The 17,878-nt window shown below is 36.9% G+C and overlaps 1 protein-coding gene across 1 annotated transcript in view; it reads right to left on the reverse strand.

The window, feature by feature from the left end:
• Positions 1-352: 352 nt before the first annotated feature.
• Positions 353-17,878, reverse strand: part of LOC102024831 (cyclin-Y-like protein 1) — a 75,767-nt gene continuing 58,241 nt past the window's right edge. The window contains exons 4-8 of the mRNA XM_005407863.1: positions 11,919-11,954; positions 7,975-8,094; positions 4,086-4,252; positions 1,884-2,046; positions 353-683 (exon numbers count right to left, since the gene is read on the reverse strand). Coding sequence (XP_005407920.1) covers positions 573-683; positions 1,884-2,046; positions 4,086-4,252; positions 7,975-8,094; positions 11,919-11,954 — 597 coding nt within the window. The 3' untranslated portion in view covers positions 353-572. The remainder of the gene's footprint in view (positions 684-1,883; positions 2,047-4,085; positions 4,253-7,974; positions 8,095-11,918; positions 11,955-17,878) is intronic.

A 17,878-nucleotide genomic window follows, 5' to 3' on the forward strand; every position in this document is an offset into this window, starting at 1 on the left:
TTAATGATTACTTGTTTGATCAAGCTTGTATGTGTCTATTTGTTTTCCTGAGATGCTACTTTGAAGATATCAATAAGTAATACAACAATGATTGTTAATTTCCTACAAATTCGTCTGTAACTCTGTTTGTATTGCTCCTATGCTACTTTGTAAATGGATGTCTGTTCGTTTATATGTTTTCCTCTTTTTATTTTTAAAGTAAAAGAGAAAGGCTAATGTTTAAAATATTAAAATTTAATATTAATTTAAATTTAATCCCTTAATTCAAAAAACTCACATAAGTTGCAGATACAATACTAGCCTACAAAGTAAGCAAATATCTGGCAGTTAGGAGCTTTTGCTTTAGAGGACTTACAATCTGTTTACATTAAAGAGAATAGAAAGTGTTTCATTATTGACAATGTCTTCTTCTTTCCTATGGAGTGCAAATATCACTCTCCAGGAGTCTGTTGAATTCAAAGTCTTATATTTTGGGAAATGTTTACTTTGTAGGGTATTTTTTAACAAGAGAAGCTATTTTTCCAGCTTTTGTAAATGAGGGATTCATGATGTCACAGCCCCCTTTATTCCTTTTATGAGAGGATAGCATTAGACAGCTGAATGCCAGCGAAATTGCCATCACTGGAAAATCTTCTCATGGCCGCTCCACACAAGTCTGCATCTTCACATAATCTTGACATGGCCTAGGACAGTTAATACAATAAAGGTACAGTTCTTTTAAACTGGAAAGACAAAAATGCCACTGATGTTCAATAATGCTTCAGACTCCTTTAGCTACTTCATGATCACCTCTGCTTTGGCTGTCTGAGGCCTGCACTGTCATGAAGATGCTACCTCTGGCCAATTTGCTAATATCCTTTAAGGTCAACGATTAGATTACGAGGAAAAAGAAACTTTGTTCAACAGCTTTAAAAACTAAGTTTCCAAAGATGTCAAATGTTTTGTGATATGATAGACCCAAAAAGGAATATCTTTTATCTTTGCAACTGTTTATTAAAGTGATAAAACTACACCTGTGCAAAATAATCAGTAAACACTGTTGCAGCTATTGCAACTATAGCTGATCTTCATTACTTATTACAAACCATAAGAAATGCCTGTGGAGGCATGGAGGGAGGTTTGTACTTTAGGTCAGAATAGGTCTAAGGACTAAAATATTAAAATGTGCTCCTTCAAATGCACATGAGTTGCGGGAGAAACATAAATTATTCCAAAATACTACCAAGGCACTACAGAAAGTGCTATTTGAACACATGCATCCATTTCAACTCTGAATTATTTTGGTGTACACTCACCAAAAATCAAAAGCCACATTATATTATCTTGCTTTATGTAAGCTATAACTTCCATTTACAACCTATGTCCTTCCAACTTCCAGTATTTGAAACATACCCAGCACACATCACACATCCTCAGTATAGGACTCTCACATTAGATACAAAGGATCTCACTAATGAACTCATGGGTTTGGACTGTGATAGCTGTATACTGACTTGAACTTGCAAACTGAGTGAAAGACAGTGAAGTATATAGTTAAGGGAATGCTGCATTTGTAGACATAAGGTATACAACCTCAAGGAATTAATCATGAGTTGCTATGGAGAAAGAAGTTGGAAAAGCATTATAACCAGATAAATTTTCATTAAAATATTGTGAATTATGGTCAAAGAGGATGAAATATCTACTTTTAAAAAATAGTGTGCAACTTTATACAAACCATAAAAGAGCAGAGAAATATGATTGACACCAAAGGGTTAGTAAGCTCTTGATTGTGTTAATTTGAATGCTTTCCATTTGCCTAATTACTACTTAATATGATATAGTCACAGATGCTGGCTTTGGTGGGTCACAGAAAACCACACTTAGTAAAAGTACAAACTTACCTCCAGGTTCTGTGCTCTTTCTTTGGTGAGAGGTGCAAACAAAAAACACACATCGCTGTCATCTGCTAAAGAGCGAAGGTCAAAGTAGTATTTGGCATAAACACTCGGAGATACATTAACATTAAACTCAAGCAGGTCCAAGTAATACCTTTCCAACTCATTCCTAGGGAAGAATCAGGAAAACAAACACAGAAAAATTTTACTCAAGTGGGCTATATTTAAAAAATTTCATTTAGAGCTTCTAGGACTGCTGTGAAATCTGTTTTGAGACCTATGAAGGCTGCACAACTGGAAGAAAACACTCATGTTCCAATAAGGTACAGCTATATTTGGTCCTTTCTGTAGCCCAATAAAGCAGAAATCCTGACCTAACAGCAGACATTTTGTTCAACAAAGCTGCAGCCATTCTGTTCCCTGCCTCTGAACTGAGCTAAATCAGGTGATTTGTCATCAAACTGAAACTTCTGTGAATGCACTAAAAACAACCTTGCTACATACAGCTATGCTCACAAGATACCCATTGTACAAGGCCTTCAGCTAAAGTTTATCTAGTTTAGCTTCTATTTGCCACTCTGTAAAAAAGACAAACTCTGTAATCAGTGCCTCAGACTTTGGAGTTTACTCACTGGGGTCCTCCAGTGTTAAAATATTTTTCTTCTGAGCTACTGGCTACTGTTGATTCAAATTTCATACAACACAGGCACTACTATTTGAGGGGAGGAGCAAGGTTATGGCCTACTCATTCCTGCCTGCTGCTGGTTCATGGTCTTTCTTCAGAGTCCATCAATGCATCTGTGTGACTCACTTCACACACACGCATGTGGCTTGTCTACAGAAAGCAGATGAAAGAAGTGTTCTATGCTGCTTGTTAGCTCTGAAGAACTTGCAAACATCTTCAGTGACTTATAAGCGGAAGGGATTACCAGATTAGAGAGGCACCAACAAAAGATCCAATGAAAAATTGACAGAGACAGAGAGAGGGAGAGAGAGAGGGAAACTACACTGGATGGGAAAGGAAATCCCTCCTCCCATCCGAGCTATGTCAAAAGATATGTCAAAGAGCACCTTAGTATGACTAAGGTGACAAACTGTGAACATGACAGTAAAGATACTCATTTTAAACTTTAGAAGGCAGGAAGACCAAAGATAGGAGTTTTGGCTAGATTAAATCCAATTTGAAATATGACCTCCGGCAGAACACTGGACACACACACATACACACACACTTGTTTCTGTGCTTGAAAACCCCAGGATGATCAGTATCTGTGTCCCCTCACCAGAAAAGAATGTATACACACACACATACACACATACACACACACACACACACACACACACACACACACACAAGGGCCAGTTCAGTACAGTAGAAAAAGAAATGCTAGAAGCAATCCTGTGCTATATAACTACGCAGCTGCCTGTTCACACTCAATATGCACAAAATCAGAGCCCATTAGACCAATTTCTATACACAAGCAATTCCTCTAATCTAGAGAAGACAGACGCAGGGATCTGTAACTTTTCTTGTATGTTCTGGTTATTCTAACAACACATGTTCAGATAAAAATATGAAAAAGATCAGGAAAAGCAAACATATGTGACTAAGGTTGAAGCTGTAATTTAGTAAATAGACCAAATGTTCTGTTGAAGAATTTGAGAGAAACCAACCAAAGCAAACATACAATATGTAACTCAGGCTGAAGCTGTAACTCAGCCTGAGTTGTAGCCCTAAAAGCAAGACATTACTCAAACATTTATTTCAAATGCCAAACATACAACCCTTAGAAAAGGGACTTGAACTTGCAGGTATTAAAAAGCCATAAAGATATGCACGATAACCATTGTTAATTTCCTATCATCTTGTTTTCAAATTCTGATTCATTTTGATTTTTTTATCTCTCTTTTTTGTTTCTTTCAAATAAAAAGTGTGTTTTTCTTGGCTAAGCTTATAAGATGTTTGGCAAAAACCAGAAAATATTTCAACTCATCAAGCATATCACTACAATAACCCATAAAAACCTACCAGTTATTGATGGGCAGTATGAATTTGTATACTATAGCTGAAGAAAAAGTAATAGTTTTATGCCTATTTCTATTTTCTGTGTTATGTACTCTTTAAATATATTTCTTAAAATACATACATTATTAGATGAAATGAACTAAAAAGCCATTAGAAAATTCAGTAAAGCCTTTCAAACTCACATGTCCTCAAGTGTAATGTCCTTGAGGATTTGGCAGAAGTCAATATTCCATATAGCTTCATCGTGCCAAGCCTTGCAGGCAAGAAGAATGGCTCCCAAGACAATCCTTCTCCAGTTAGTAGGACAGATGTCCATTTCAGCATAAGATAAAAGCCTTTCTAAGTAAATCTGCAAAGAGTAGAGTACTGTTCTGTGATTTTAGTTCTGTTTATGTACTTTGTTCAGAATTTAACAGTTGTAAATAACAGTTTCGGCCAGAAAGAGAAGTGCCTTTTACTTTTGAGTGTTATAGAGATTTTTTTTTTCAGCTAAAGGAAGAGGTTAGGTTACAGCAGGAAATTAGACACCTCTGCTGCCCATGTAAATTTCTTGTCTGATTTTGGTGACAGGAATACCTGGACATCTCAGCAAAGGTCATCCAGAAGAGAGGCACTATTATCACCATCACACCTATGAAGGGCCTAGACAGACATAGTCTTGCTGTCAAGTTGTTCAATAAATACTGAGTGCCTCCAATATGCAATGTGGAATACCCAGCTGGCAGTTTTAGAATGACTTTAGATATGATATGGTCAAATATAATACCCAACTCACTGCACATTTTTATCTTCTTTGCTCAGTATTTACCCTTCTGAGTCACTAGCTGGAGGACTTGTGGACAAGATTGTCTTCCAGTGGCTGCTGGGCAGAGGAGTATGACAGGCACAGAAGTTTTCTCCAAACTCAGTGCCTTTATAAGGAACCCATCTGTATAATAGAATTGTCCTTCTTATAGTGATTGTTGATCCCATTGTTCATCAAAATCAGTTCTCTCTCTTGACATAATCTGCAACTTAGTTGATTTTGTTGGTTTTAGGGTTGGAAGAACAGAGCTGCCTATCTGTATTCCTGAGAGGCCTAAACTTCCAGGCCCTTTGTGAGACAATCTCACATACTCTTTTTACATATATCAAACACCTACTCTACAAAGAAATGGGTGAAACTAACAGTTGACTAAAGATTACAGAGGAAGCTATAATTTGTTGTTACTTTAAAGGGTGCCCTGCAAAGGAATGTACAATCACCCCTGGAGAATAGTGAAAGCTTGATTCCTGGGACAAAGCTGATGCCAAAGTCTGCAAATGTCCAAGTCTCTCATATAAAATGGTATAGTATTTTCGTATAATCTATGTACATTCTCCCATATATTTTAAATCATTCCTAGGTAATTTACAATACAAAATTCAATGTAAATACCACATACATGTATTTATACTATATTGGTAAGCATTATTGACAAAGGAAGAAAGACATACTTTTTCACCAAAAAATTTCAATCTACTATTGGTAGAAATTATAGATGCAGAACTCACAGACATGGAGGGGAGATAATTTTTGTTGTTTGAACTCTTTGTATCAAGACAAAAGGAAAAAGAGCCACTTTCAAGAGAAAGTTGTTAGAGCAGCAGTTCCAATTGGGTAATGTTCCCCAAATGCAACTATTTTCATTCCCCAAAACTTACCCCTTCAAATATCTTGAAAATGATCCTCTCTCATAGACCCAACTATTTTCTGCATAAAAGTGATTCAACAGCAGTGAATAAATACTACTAATCCCTCAACCTCTGTGTTATGGCTGTGTTTAGATATTCCCCTAAATCTTCATGCAGTTGTAAGTAGGGCTTTTTCAGAGGTAGCTATATCTAGAGTGTGTTAAGCTGAAATTGATTCATGGTGCAATGTTAGGATCAAGGGCGATCGAATTAAGGATATGAGTGCTACACACACTAAGTAGCCTGGATAAGATATAAGGGATAGAAAGAGCTGTGGTAAATTCTTGCTTGTTTTGCTACCTCTTATCCATAGCTATAAACTGTGACTCCTTTATGATGCCCCTCTGGCATGCCTCCCTGCCTTGTAGCCAGCCAATTATGGGCTGAAGCTTTGTGAAATGTGAACCAAATAAATTTTGTCTCCTTTAACTTTGGGTGTTGAGTATTTTGTCTCAGCAATGAGAAAAGTAACTAAGAATTTGGACCAGGGAAATGAGGTTCTTGCTCTGATGCTACATGCCCAAGTGGCTCAGGAGTCTTTAGGAATGGCTTATGTGAAGAGATTAGAAATGATCAGGCTTATGGGAAGAAAGTAGAAAGGATCAGAGATGTAAGCTAAAAAGTAGAGCTGGAATGCTTTAGGTTGTACTTGATAGAAGACTGTGCTCAGAACTCAAAAGACCAGAAAGCTGATAGAAATCCTATTGGTAAAGACCAGGCTGAGGAGGTCTCTGCAGGGAAAAAGTACTGCATTCGCTATGGGACTCCAGACAAGGTGTGTTATACCTTGGCATAAAGTTTGTCTGTATTTTGCTCATGTCCAGGAACTTTGCCTGAGACAGAGATTAGGGCATTGGATTAATTAATCTGACAGCAGAAATGTCAAGGCAGTCCAATGATGAGGTGGTGGCATGGTTACTGGTAGGGGCTTTTAGCCAGATTTATACTGAGAATCAAGAGCAAATAGGCCAGCAGAATAATTTAAAACATTTTGAGTTTGGCCAGAAAGGAAACTCCAGGAAAGGTGTGGACTGCAAAAACAGATCAGAGGAGATCTTGACTGCTCAGAAAGAACAAGAGAATAGAAAAGATGGCCGAATGGCATCACAGAAGGAGCAGGACTCTACCATTCACAGCTTCAAAACTGCAAAAGTGAAAGGCTTTGCTTTGAGAAGAGAGCCCCAGAGCACAATGTTCCAGAATGCCAGTGGCCTACAGAAGGTGTTCCTTGGGATTTGGTTGATAGGCACTTGACCCCCAACAACCAGAAGAGACAGAAGCCTGGCTACTGTTCCATCTGGCAGACCTTTGCATCATCCATATGGTGCTAATTTTAGGTGCATGTGTAATGCAAGAGTTGTTGGGTCAGGAAGACTTACACCTAGATTTCAGAAGGCCTGGAAGACCAGGCAATGTGTCCCTGGGGGGCAGTGTGTGAAGCAATGAGTGTGAAGCCAAAGGTGCAGTGGAGAACCCAGATGGTTGGAGAAGCCAGGAACATGGATTAACCAAGGAAAACTGCAAGGGGTAAAGCCAGTGAAAGAGTTACGGAAGCTGCAAACACCAGTAGTGCTATAGGGATGGAGGCACCACTGAGGGGTCTCTATTCAAGCACAAGGTACAACTGTCTTCACCCAACTCTCACTAGATGCTGTAAGACTCATTACTGATCTAAGTGCTCTTTCACTACAGGGCATGTAGATGACTTTCCACTACGCATAAACTAAAACAATCCCAGCCACTTAAACAGCATTTATTATGATAAAATCATACCTTCTGAATTCTGTATAGATAACATAAATAGCTCAGCAGGCTAACAAGGGCTTTCTAAGAATCTCTGGTACTGTCAACCATCCTGGCCAACGTCATGAGCAGACACAAATGGCCAGCAGGGATGGGCTGATATCCATAACCCAAGGAACAGAGAACTGAAGGCCGTGAATTACTTGCAGAACACAGCTTGGGACCTAGCTTGAACTACATGGAACCAGTCTCTGTGGCTCATATGGTCTTATTGTTGCTATCCTTCCCACCCACAGCATGTGTAAGTGTTCAAAGTGTTAAGTGTGTATATGTATGTGTGTGTGTATGTGTGTGTGTACTGAGGTGAGGGGGAAAATGTCTCCTACCTTTAATCACAACTGTTTTGTGACAAGAAAACACATGTGTGATGTGATTGATTTTAATCAATAATGATTATGGAACTCAAGTATGTTAATTTACTGTCCTTTGATCGGTTTCTTTTAATAAAGTTCACATGATAATTGCAGGACTGCAGTTTAAATTAAAAAAAAAAAAAAAAACCTTATCCTGTTTTCAAGATGTCTAAGCATGCTTGATAAATAAGAAACCTCTTACCAAAGTTACTATTGCACATTCAGCTGGTAACCATGCAGCATTAAAAATAGAAGAAACAAATCTATAAATACATTTCTGTTCAGGATCATGCTCAAAATATTCCCATGGAAACTTCTCTCGCTGAAAGAAGAAAAGGTGCAGTGTAAGTATCCACTGAAGAAAACTCTTAAGTACTCTTAATATAGTAGTCTTCACCTTAAGCTCACATGTTCCTTAAAATAATTTCAATTGTGTGGTATATTTTTTATTTTACTTTTTTTAAAATTAAGTATATTGGTATGTTTTAGATATAAATAATAATAGCATTCATCATAGGGAATTTGTACACGTGTATGATATATCTTGATTCTTTTATTCCCATTCCCTTACCTTCCCTTCCAACTCTCTTTTCCTCCTTATTTATAAAAGCTTTGTTTCCAGTTTTCCTTCTTTTTTAAATTTCCTTTCCTTCCTTTCCCCCTCTTCCTCCCTAGTTCTTCTTCCAATCTGAATATTTTCGTCTCATCTCACAATGTCTATTGCACATTTTGGTCCTTATTTACATTTTTGGTTTCTTATACCAGAGAAAGAATGCAGTATTTGCACGTTTGTCTGACTTATTTCACTTAAAAGTATGGTCTCTAGGTGCAACCATTTACCTAGAAATCGTTCAAGCTTATCCTTTTTATGGCTGAGTAGTACTCCATTGTAAAAAAGAAACACACCTTTTTTCCACTTGTTGCTTGATGGGCATTTGAGCTGTTTCTAAGATTTAGCTACTACAAATTATGCTGCTATAAACATGGGTGTGCATATATCACTGTGGTATGATGCTTTTAATTTTTTGAGAAGATACTGAGAAGGGGAAGAGCTGGATCAAATGGAATCTCTAGCTTTAGTTTTAGTCTTCAACTAGAAACACTGGGATCTTTTACTGCCCCTAATGACACTTTGGTCAGTGATGACCATATATATAATTGTGGCTTCATAAGCTACCACCTAGTGCACCACAAACATTTTCATTATGTAAGTGCACTCTGAGGTTTGCACAAAGATGGAATCACTTATCAACACATCTTTCAGAATGTATTCCACTGGTAGGCCACACAGAAGTACTCAAGCTCAGATAACTGATATTCCTTTCCATTTTGTCTCCACAGAATTCTCAAATTCATTTTTAGATTGTAAATCTTCTTAAGTATATGCTATATTTTCCTATAATAAATATCCAGAAAACATATTTAGTGTCCTGCAACCACAGCCTCCAGGGATGCACTGGCACATAGAAGAGCAGCCACATGACTGTTAAGCACGCCAAAATCCTAATATGCCTGAGGCAATGACTTTAAATTTTTACCTCATTTTAACTGATTTAAAGTTTTCTAGGGCCAGGGATATAGCTCAGTGGCATAGCACCTGCCTGGCAAGTGCAAGGTCCTGAGTTCAATTGCTGGTACCAAAAATAAATACGTTTTCTAATTCTTTTCCTAGAGATTTCACAAGTTTGGGGGTTTATTTGCATATATTTATATTGTTGAATGATACTAAAAATAATCTTTCAAAAAGAAACAATCTTTCTGCCATTTGGGTAGTACATTTATTCAGCTTAGTTCAATAACAAAGCTACAAGTCAGTTCTTACTCTATGATGGCCCTGAAAAACCCTCCTTCTCTATGAAGACTAAATGCAACATGCGGTGTGAATGCAGGTGATTCAAATTCAAATGGGGTTTACTTCTGGGAACTAATGTCAAAGTAAAATAGCATGAAAGAAGCACAAATACATGAAAGAAAAGAAGGACCCTTACTGTGAGTGGATGCAGTCTCTCATCAAAAATATCCAGGGATCTATTTGCATCTCTAAAAGGAAGAATGCACATTTAAATTTTTTTCAGAAATATCTTATAGCTTTGTAAAATGTTTGGTAGGGGTAGGGGAGGATGGAGGGGGAGGTCTAACCTTCAATACACCAAAACCTTTTACAAAGTCTCCTGGATTTGAGGTTTAAAACTTCCTTATACTCAATGCATCAAGTACTGGGAAGCCTTTTCTAAGACGATCGGCTAAAGGTAACTATAAGTAATGATTCTTCCACACAGGCAATGCTAGTAAATCAATACAGGGGCTGGGGGTTTAGCTCAGCGGCAAAAGCGCCTGCCTGGCACGCGCAAGGTCGTGAGTTCGGTTCCCGGTACCGGAGAAAAACCAATAAATAAATAAATAAATACATTTTTGCTTATAATTTTATCATGTATTTCTTGGTTTTGTTAGTTAAAAATTTAGCTGCCTTTTTGTAAGAGACCAATCTTTTCATCAAACTGATACATTCTGCTCACATAGACATTGGTCTGTGGATCTCTGAATATTGTCCAGGCTCTTTTTCAGAAGGCTCCTGAGATCAAACTGTTCTTACCAATGCATGAAGACATTACTTGCTTTTCCACTCTTTGACAATTTAATGTACTTGTAATACTTCTTCCACAGTAAGTAAAACTGCTGATTTCTCAGCATGAATCAAGACTGTGGTGCCAAATTACAACAGCAGTTGTTCTATTTTTCACTGTCACTTGCATTTTTAAATAAAACCTGTTTTGTTTCAATGTCTGTGATGGAGCAGTGAAGATTAATGTTAAAAAATGTTAGCTCTTCTTTTTAATATACTGAAAGTGAAAAGTTCACATAAAGCATTTCTGCACAGTAAAGTATGTTTGTATTTGAAAAAAGCACTTGTAATTTAGTTGTGAGCTGAAGAGGCTACTTATCATAGAAAATCACTTTTATATGAAACTACAAATACCACAAATGTACAAGTGAACCTACAAGGAAAATGAACAAGTATTTGTTGCCAATGACAAAATTCAAGCTTCTAAGTTAAAAATCAAAATTTTGAAAAGCTTGTACCTTCTTGTACCTTTGAAAAGCTTGTGACAGCTTCTCAGTATTTGAAGACGTTTTGGTAAGACTGGTGGTGATATTAACAAAAGCATTTTGGATGTTATAAAGAAATGTGAATCAGTATTTCCAAACTAACCACTGCATATTATAAATCACATACTGCTAAAGGAACTACTCATTGTGCAATATGCAACAATGAGTATTAATGCAACAATTTGAAATGTCATAAAAAAACTAATTATACCTAATTCATGAAATTAATGCTTGTGGCATTTAATGATATGTTAGAGACTATCCACAATTATCTGAAATGTTTAAAAATCCTCTTTTGTCCAACTATATATCTCCATTAGATTAGGCTATCTTATTATTTCTTCAAAAGTAGAGTAATTGCAAGGAAAATGTGAGAATCTACTTGAGTCCTATTGAGTCAAATGAAGAGATGTGCAAAATTACTATTAGAGACACACTTTTCATCCAACAAAAAGGAAACAAAAACTTAAAAGAGTTACGGAAGATAAGTTATTTTTCTGGTATTTATACTAACAGGATAGTTCAAAATCAGGTGTGATCTTGTACAGCAGCAGACATTTTTGGGGCTAATGTTTTCTACTAGGCAGAAAACAGTGATCCTGTTAAACATCCTACAATGCATAGGACAACCCACAACAAAGAATTATCTGCCTCAGAATATCAACAATTTCAAGATTGAGAAACCCTGTGTTAACAACTCCCTGGGCAAATGCACACGTGTGCGCAAACAAACACATATATACATTAAATTCTCAATTTTAATTTCTAGAAGAGCAAATATCAGTATATGCCACAGAAGAAAATATTCTCTGAGATCTTGAAGATCCCAGAGAATACTTTCAGCTATTTTAATTACAACAACAAGAAACACCAAATAATTTACTTCCATATTTTTCTAAAAGAACATTACAAGTTATGTCTACAGATATGACCTAATACTATACATAGTATAGTGCAATTTAACTGGAATATTAGTTTAAGGCTAGCCTGAACTGTATAGTGAAACCATGTCTCAGAAAGGCAAAAAAGAAAGCTCACCTGTACTTTATGTGGTAATATATTGCTAAGGTTACACTGTGGAAGAAAAAAAATTATTTGTAAGGACTGATTTTATCATTTGTTGAAACTGAAGACAATTTTTCTGATAGGGGAGCCCCAGAAGTGTTAGAGTCCTCCAGTTTGAGAACAGCACCATATGAGCACTTTCCATTGTTTTAGTATTTTGGCCTTTAGCAAACATAGAGTCCAAATGTTAGGCACTGTGCTATTAGAACACCTTTTCCTTGATCATACATTATTACATATTTCCCTATCATTTACTTTTTACCCATAAAAATCCACACTCTGGGAAAGTTCTACATATTTGTCCACATGCTTAAGTTTAAACCACACCATCATTTTCAAAAGATGGAAGGCTATATATTTCTTTCTGTTTATTTACTTCATGATTCACCTCATTTTTTCATTATTTCTATAAAAGTAAATAATAAAAGTGCTCTATACCAAATAAAATAAATCATTTTTCCAAGATTAGAAAACTCATGACTAAGTAGATGTGCCCATGAAACTTATCATACCTTTAGCCATCCTGACCTATTCAGTGATGACAATAATACAGAATACATAGTATGTTCATGGCCAATATTTCCAATTTAGTGTAAATATTAACAGCAGACACAACTGTTCAGATAATATATTGGTGTATTTCTAAATTATGCAGATATACTGTATATTAGGGAACAAAGGGGTTCCCTTAGGTGAGTTGTATGCTTCTACTTGCACTCACTGGCTAAAATGATGTTTAACACCAACAAAGGAAAGCAATTCTCGATTTTCAAAGAAATCTAGGTCTTATTTTAAATTTGAAACAGTCTAGTCTTATAGGCATCAAATACAAACATATCTATAGTGTTTCAAAGAGTTTTATCTCCAAATTGAGTTTAATTGTAGGCTGACATCATACAATGAGAAAATGTGCAAAGTCTTACTTGAAATTTCATTTGACAGCCCATTATTACAGATAAGAGGACCCAGGCTTGCCCAGAGTCCTACCAAATAGTCAGAAGCAATTCTTCTCTGTTCTTATTAAGTACTGATTCCCAAACATTCCTGCACACTGGAATCACTCTAGGAGCCTGAAAATGATCCTGAATTCTACCTTAGAACATTCTGATTAAGTGGTACAGGGTACAGTTTGGTATAAAGAGCATTTTAAATGTTCCTCCAGGTGATTATAATGTGCACCAGAGTTTGGGAAAGACTTAACAGGGTCAGAATCACCGGGAATGCTTTTGTCTATATAACTATATTAATTACATGTCATCCCTGACTACCTAATATGCTCATGGAGCCTATAGGTGAAAGAGAAAGGGGAGGTGGGCAAATTCCTGTGTTTGCAGACATGTATTCTGAAAAAGTTGCATAAGTGATTCTAACAAGGTTTACTCATCTTATTGAGAATAATGTGCTATTGCTCCATGATAAACATTTAAAAAAATTTTCCTGAATGCCTACTTGTCCTCTTACTAAACTTTTATTTGAAAACTAGTGATTATTTAAAAACATGGAATGGGCCATTGCAGTGTATGTCTCCACCCTCTGTGCACCTGGGGCACACAGGAGACATTTTCAAGAATCCCATGAACCCAATAGCACTGGGGTTTGCATGGGGCACCTTTGCGTGTGCCCAGGGACATATGAAGCCCCAGAGCAGGTGGTCCAAAAAACTACTGAAACAGCGATTCACATCTGAATTCCAGGGTTTGCATTTGGGCAGGCATGCAGAAACTGCCAGTCCTTGATCACCACCAGCAGAGCCCAAGGCTGCCTCCTGTGCATGCCTCAGCTGGCAGGCAGACACAGAAACAGGAGGCCCATGATCTGCTCACACCATGAGTCACAGTTGAAAGCCATGAGAACTAGGTAGCTCCCCATCAACTTCCCAGGAACAGAACAAGCATCAACCCAGATCGCTGCTGCCATTGAAGTCTTTGTCTCTGCCCTCTGTGCACTTGGGTTACACAGAAGACTGTCTCAAGGGACCCACAAACCCACTAACACTGGAGTTTGCATAGGGACACCCTTGTGCATGCCCAGGGACATGTGAAGCCCAAGAGCAGGCAGTCCATGAACTGCTGAAACTGCTATTCAAGCCTGGGCCAGGCATGCAGAAATAGGCACTCTGTGATCACTTCCAGTACAGCCCACCTCTGGCTCCTGTGCTTGTGGTGAGAGGCCTATAGACACAGAAAAAGTCAGTCCATAAACTGCAGACACTGCTGTCTGGGTCCGGGCTCTACCTTTGCCCTGAACTCCCTGGAGTCACAGGAACAAGTGGTCTGTGATCACACCACCAGTGCAGACCAGTTCTGATTCGTACTCTTGCCCTGAACTGTCAGGGGATACTGGATTAAATTGTCTGTAACCTGACAGCATCATGGTTGCCATCTGAGGTCTGGAAAACCTATGTAAACTTCACCAACTGCTGGAAGAATGCAGACTAAGCAGGACACCTCAGTGGTCACTGAGAGGAAAGTTTGACCACCAGGAAAATTAGGAAGGTTAGTGACCTTTGCTGAGCTGACAGGGAGGAAAGACACTGAATGCTCTACCACCAACATCAAACATGACAAGATGAAAGACTGAAACACAACCTCAGAACTGCAGCCCTTTCAGAACAAGTCCAGGAGACACTGACGTAGGAGATCTTGGTAAACACACTCCTGAAATTGCTGAAATGATTGCAAAGGAAGTAAAAAAACAACTCCAACAGGCCTTAGAAGAGATCAGATTAGAAATAATCTCTAAGGCAAAAAAATGGAATGACAATAATAATAAAAGAACTGCTCAGCACATTTAAAGAAGAAATATATTTTAAAAAATAGAAGAACAGAGCTTATGATTGGAAATGCTAAATGAAAAATATACAAATGAACAGAAATGCATGAACCAAATTCAAAGAAATATCCAGGAAATCAAAGCTTCCATTGAAAGATGCCAAAACCGCTTGAATGAAGCCGAAGATACAATTTAAAATTTAGAAGACAGCATGGCAGCTAGAGACAAAATGATCTCTTAAAATCAAAAAGGAACCAAGAAAAATCAATTCAACAGCTGCAAGATGAGGTAAACAGAAATAATGTACAATTACTAGGAGTCAATGAAACAGCAGGAGGCAACACAAACAACATAAAAAGAATATTTGCAGAAATAAGAGCAGAAAATTTCCCAAGTATGGAAACAGAACCTGATATACAGATAAAAGAGGCCTATAAACTCCAACTAACCATAACCAAAATAAAATTACACCCAGACAAATAACAGTCAAGTTCCCCAATCTCCATGAAAAGAACAGAATCTTAAAAGCTGCTAGAGAAAAGAAAAAGATCAACTATAAAGGAAAGTCTATCAAAAACACGACAGACTTCTCAACACAATCCTTCCATTCTAGAAGAGCTTGGAGTGAAGTATTGCAGGGCCTGAGAAAAAAGAGCTTCCAACCAAGACTGATGTACCCTGACAAACTATCCCTCAAATTCAATGGAGAAATAAAATATGTCCATGACAAAGTACAATTGAAGAACTTTATGAGTGCCAAACCAGCATTGCAAAGAGTACTGAAAAATATTCTAGGCAGAGAAAAATCTGACTGCAATTTCAAGAACAACAGTTGAAAGGAACCGTCAAGAAGAGCAAGCAATTAAACAGGTACAAATAAGAGGAAACCAATGAAAGTAAAAAACATGACAATGATAAATCAACACATATCAGTTATAATTATAAATGTAAATGGTCTCAATTCACTAGTCAAAAGAAACAGACTGGTAGAGTGGATTAAGAACCAAAATCCAACAATATGCTCTATACAGGAAACATATTTTACTCAAAAGAAAATCCATAGAAAGTCAAAGGATGGAAAACAATCCTCCAGGCAACAGGAACCCAGAAGAAAGCAGGTATAGCTATTATGTTTACAGACAATGTAAACTTCAAACCGAGCACAATCAAAAGTGATAAGGAAGGTCACTTCATACCTGTTAGGGGAAAACTGCAAGAGGATGAGATAACAATCATAAGCATGTATGCCCGAAATAGTAGAGTACCACACTATATAAGACAAATCTTCACAGACATGAAAACCCATGTAATTAAAAACCCTATTGCAATAGGGGACCTCAACACCCCTTTGACACAAAGAGATAGGTCTACTGAACAAAAACTCTTCAAAGAAATAACAGATCTGAACCAAATCTTCAAACAAATGGACTTAGTAGATATATACGGAGTGTTCCACCCAACAACCTCAGAATATACATTTTTCTCAGCTGCACATGGGTCTTTCTCTAAAATAGACCACATTCTATCCCACAGAGCATACCTACCTAAATGCAAAAGAATTGAAATTATTCCATGCATATTATCTGACCATAGTGCAATGAAATTGGAAATTACTGACAAAAGGAACTCCAAAAACTCCATGAATATTGGAAATTAAACAACAACCTCCTGAACAACCAATGGATCACAGAAGAAATTAAAGAACAAATTAAAAAATGCCTTCAAATAAATGAAAAAAAGTACAGCTTACTAGAATCTGTAGGATGCAATGAAAGCAGTCCTCAGAGAGAAATTGATAGCAATGAACTCACACATAAACAAACAGAAAGAGAGTAAATGAATAGCCTAATGCTGCACCGCAAACTTTTAGAAAGCAAAAACCACAAGTCAAGCCTAAAGTCGAAAGAAGTGAGGAGATTATAGAGATTACGGGAGAAATTAATGCAGTTGAGATGAGGAAAATCCTCCAAAAAATAAATGAATAGAAGAGTTGGTTCATTAAAAGAATAAATAAAATTGCTAAACCCCTAGCCAGCCTTATAAAAAAGAGAAAGGAAAAAACTAAAGTTCATGCAATAAGGAATGAAAAGGGTGACATTACAGATTCCACAGAAACTCAGATCATAAATACCTACTTGAAAATCTTTACTCTCACAGCATAGAACTCAGAAGAAATGTACAGATTCCTAGATATATATGAAATACCAACGTTTAGTAAAGAAGATAAAAAAATCCTGAACAACCCAATATCAATTACTGAGATTGAAAACGTGATTAAAAACTTACTGACAAAGAAAATCCCAGGCCATGCTGGATTCACAGCAGAATTTTACAAGAAATTCAGAGAAGATTTAATACCAACACTCCTCCAACAATTCAATGAAATTGAAAAGGAAGCAATTCTCCATCACTCATTTCTGGAGGCAAGCATCAGACTGATACTAAAACCAGAGAAAGACCCAACCAAGAAAGAACTACAGACCAATCTCCCTAATGAATATAGATGCAAAGATACTCAATAAAATACTAGCAAATAGAATGCAGCAAATCATCAAGAAAATCATACATCAATACCAAGTTGGATTAATTCCAAGAATGCAAGCTTGGTTCAATATTTGCAAATCTATAAATGTTATACACCATATCAATAGAACCAATCACAAATACCACATGATCATCTCAATAGATGCAGAAATATCTTTTGACAAAGTGCAATATGAATTTATGATAGAAACTCCACAGAAAAAGGGACTAGATAGTCTTTACCTCAACCTGACCAAAGCCATATATAACAAACCAACAGCCAAAATCATACTAAATGGGCAATTTTTTCCCAATTGCACTTTACCCTTGAGTGTTTTCCTATCATTTAAAAATGTCAATCATACCTCCTAGTTTAAATTAACTCTTTCAGGATTTATGCTAGTGAAACAATGTGGTGCTTGCACATGTATGTCTGATTTATTTCACTAATGACTGTGGTCTCTAGTTGTGACCATTTACCTATAAAAGCCTCGAATTTATCTTCCTTTATATTTGAGTAATATTCCATTATGTAAAAGTACAACAATTTTCTTATCCAATCCTCAGTGGATGGACATTTGGGTTGCTTCCACATCTTAGCAATTACAAATTGTGCTGGTATAAACATAGGTGCACAT

This window comes from Chinchilla lanigera, unplaced genomic scaffold (genome assembly GCF_000276665.1).
Source record: "Chinchilla lanigera isolate Chin_1 unplaced genomic scaffold, ChiLan1.0 scaffold00109, whole genome shotgun sequence".
NCBI lineage: Eukaryota > Metazoa > Chordata > Mammalia > Rodentia > Chinchillidae > Chinchilla > Chinchilla lanigera.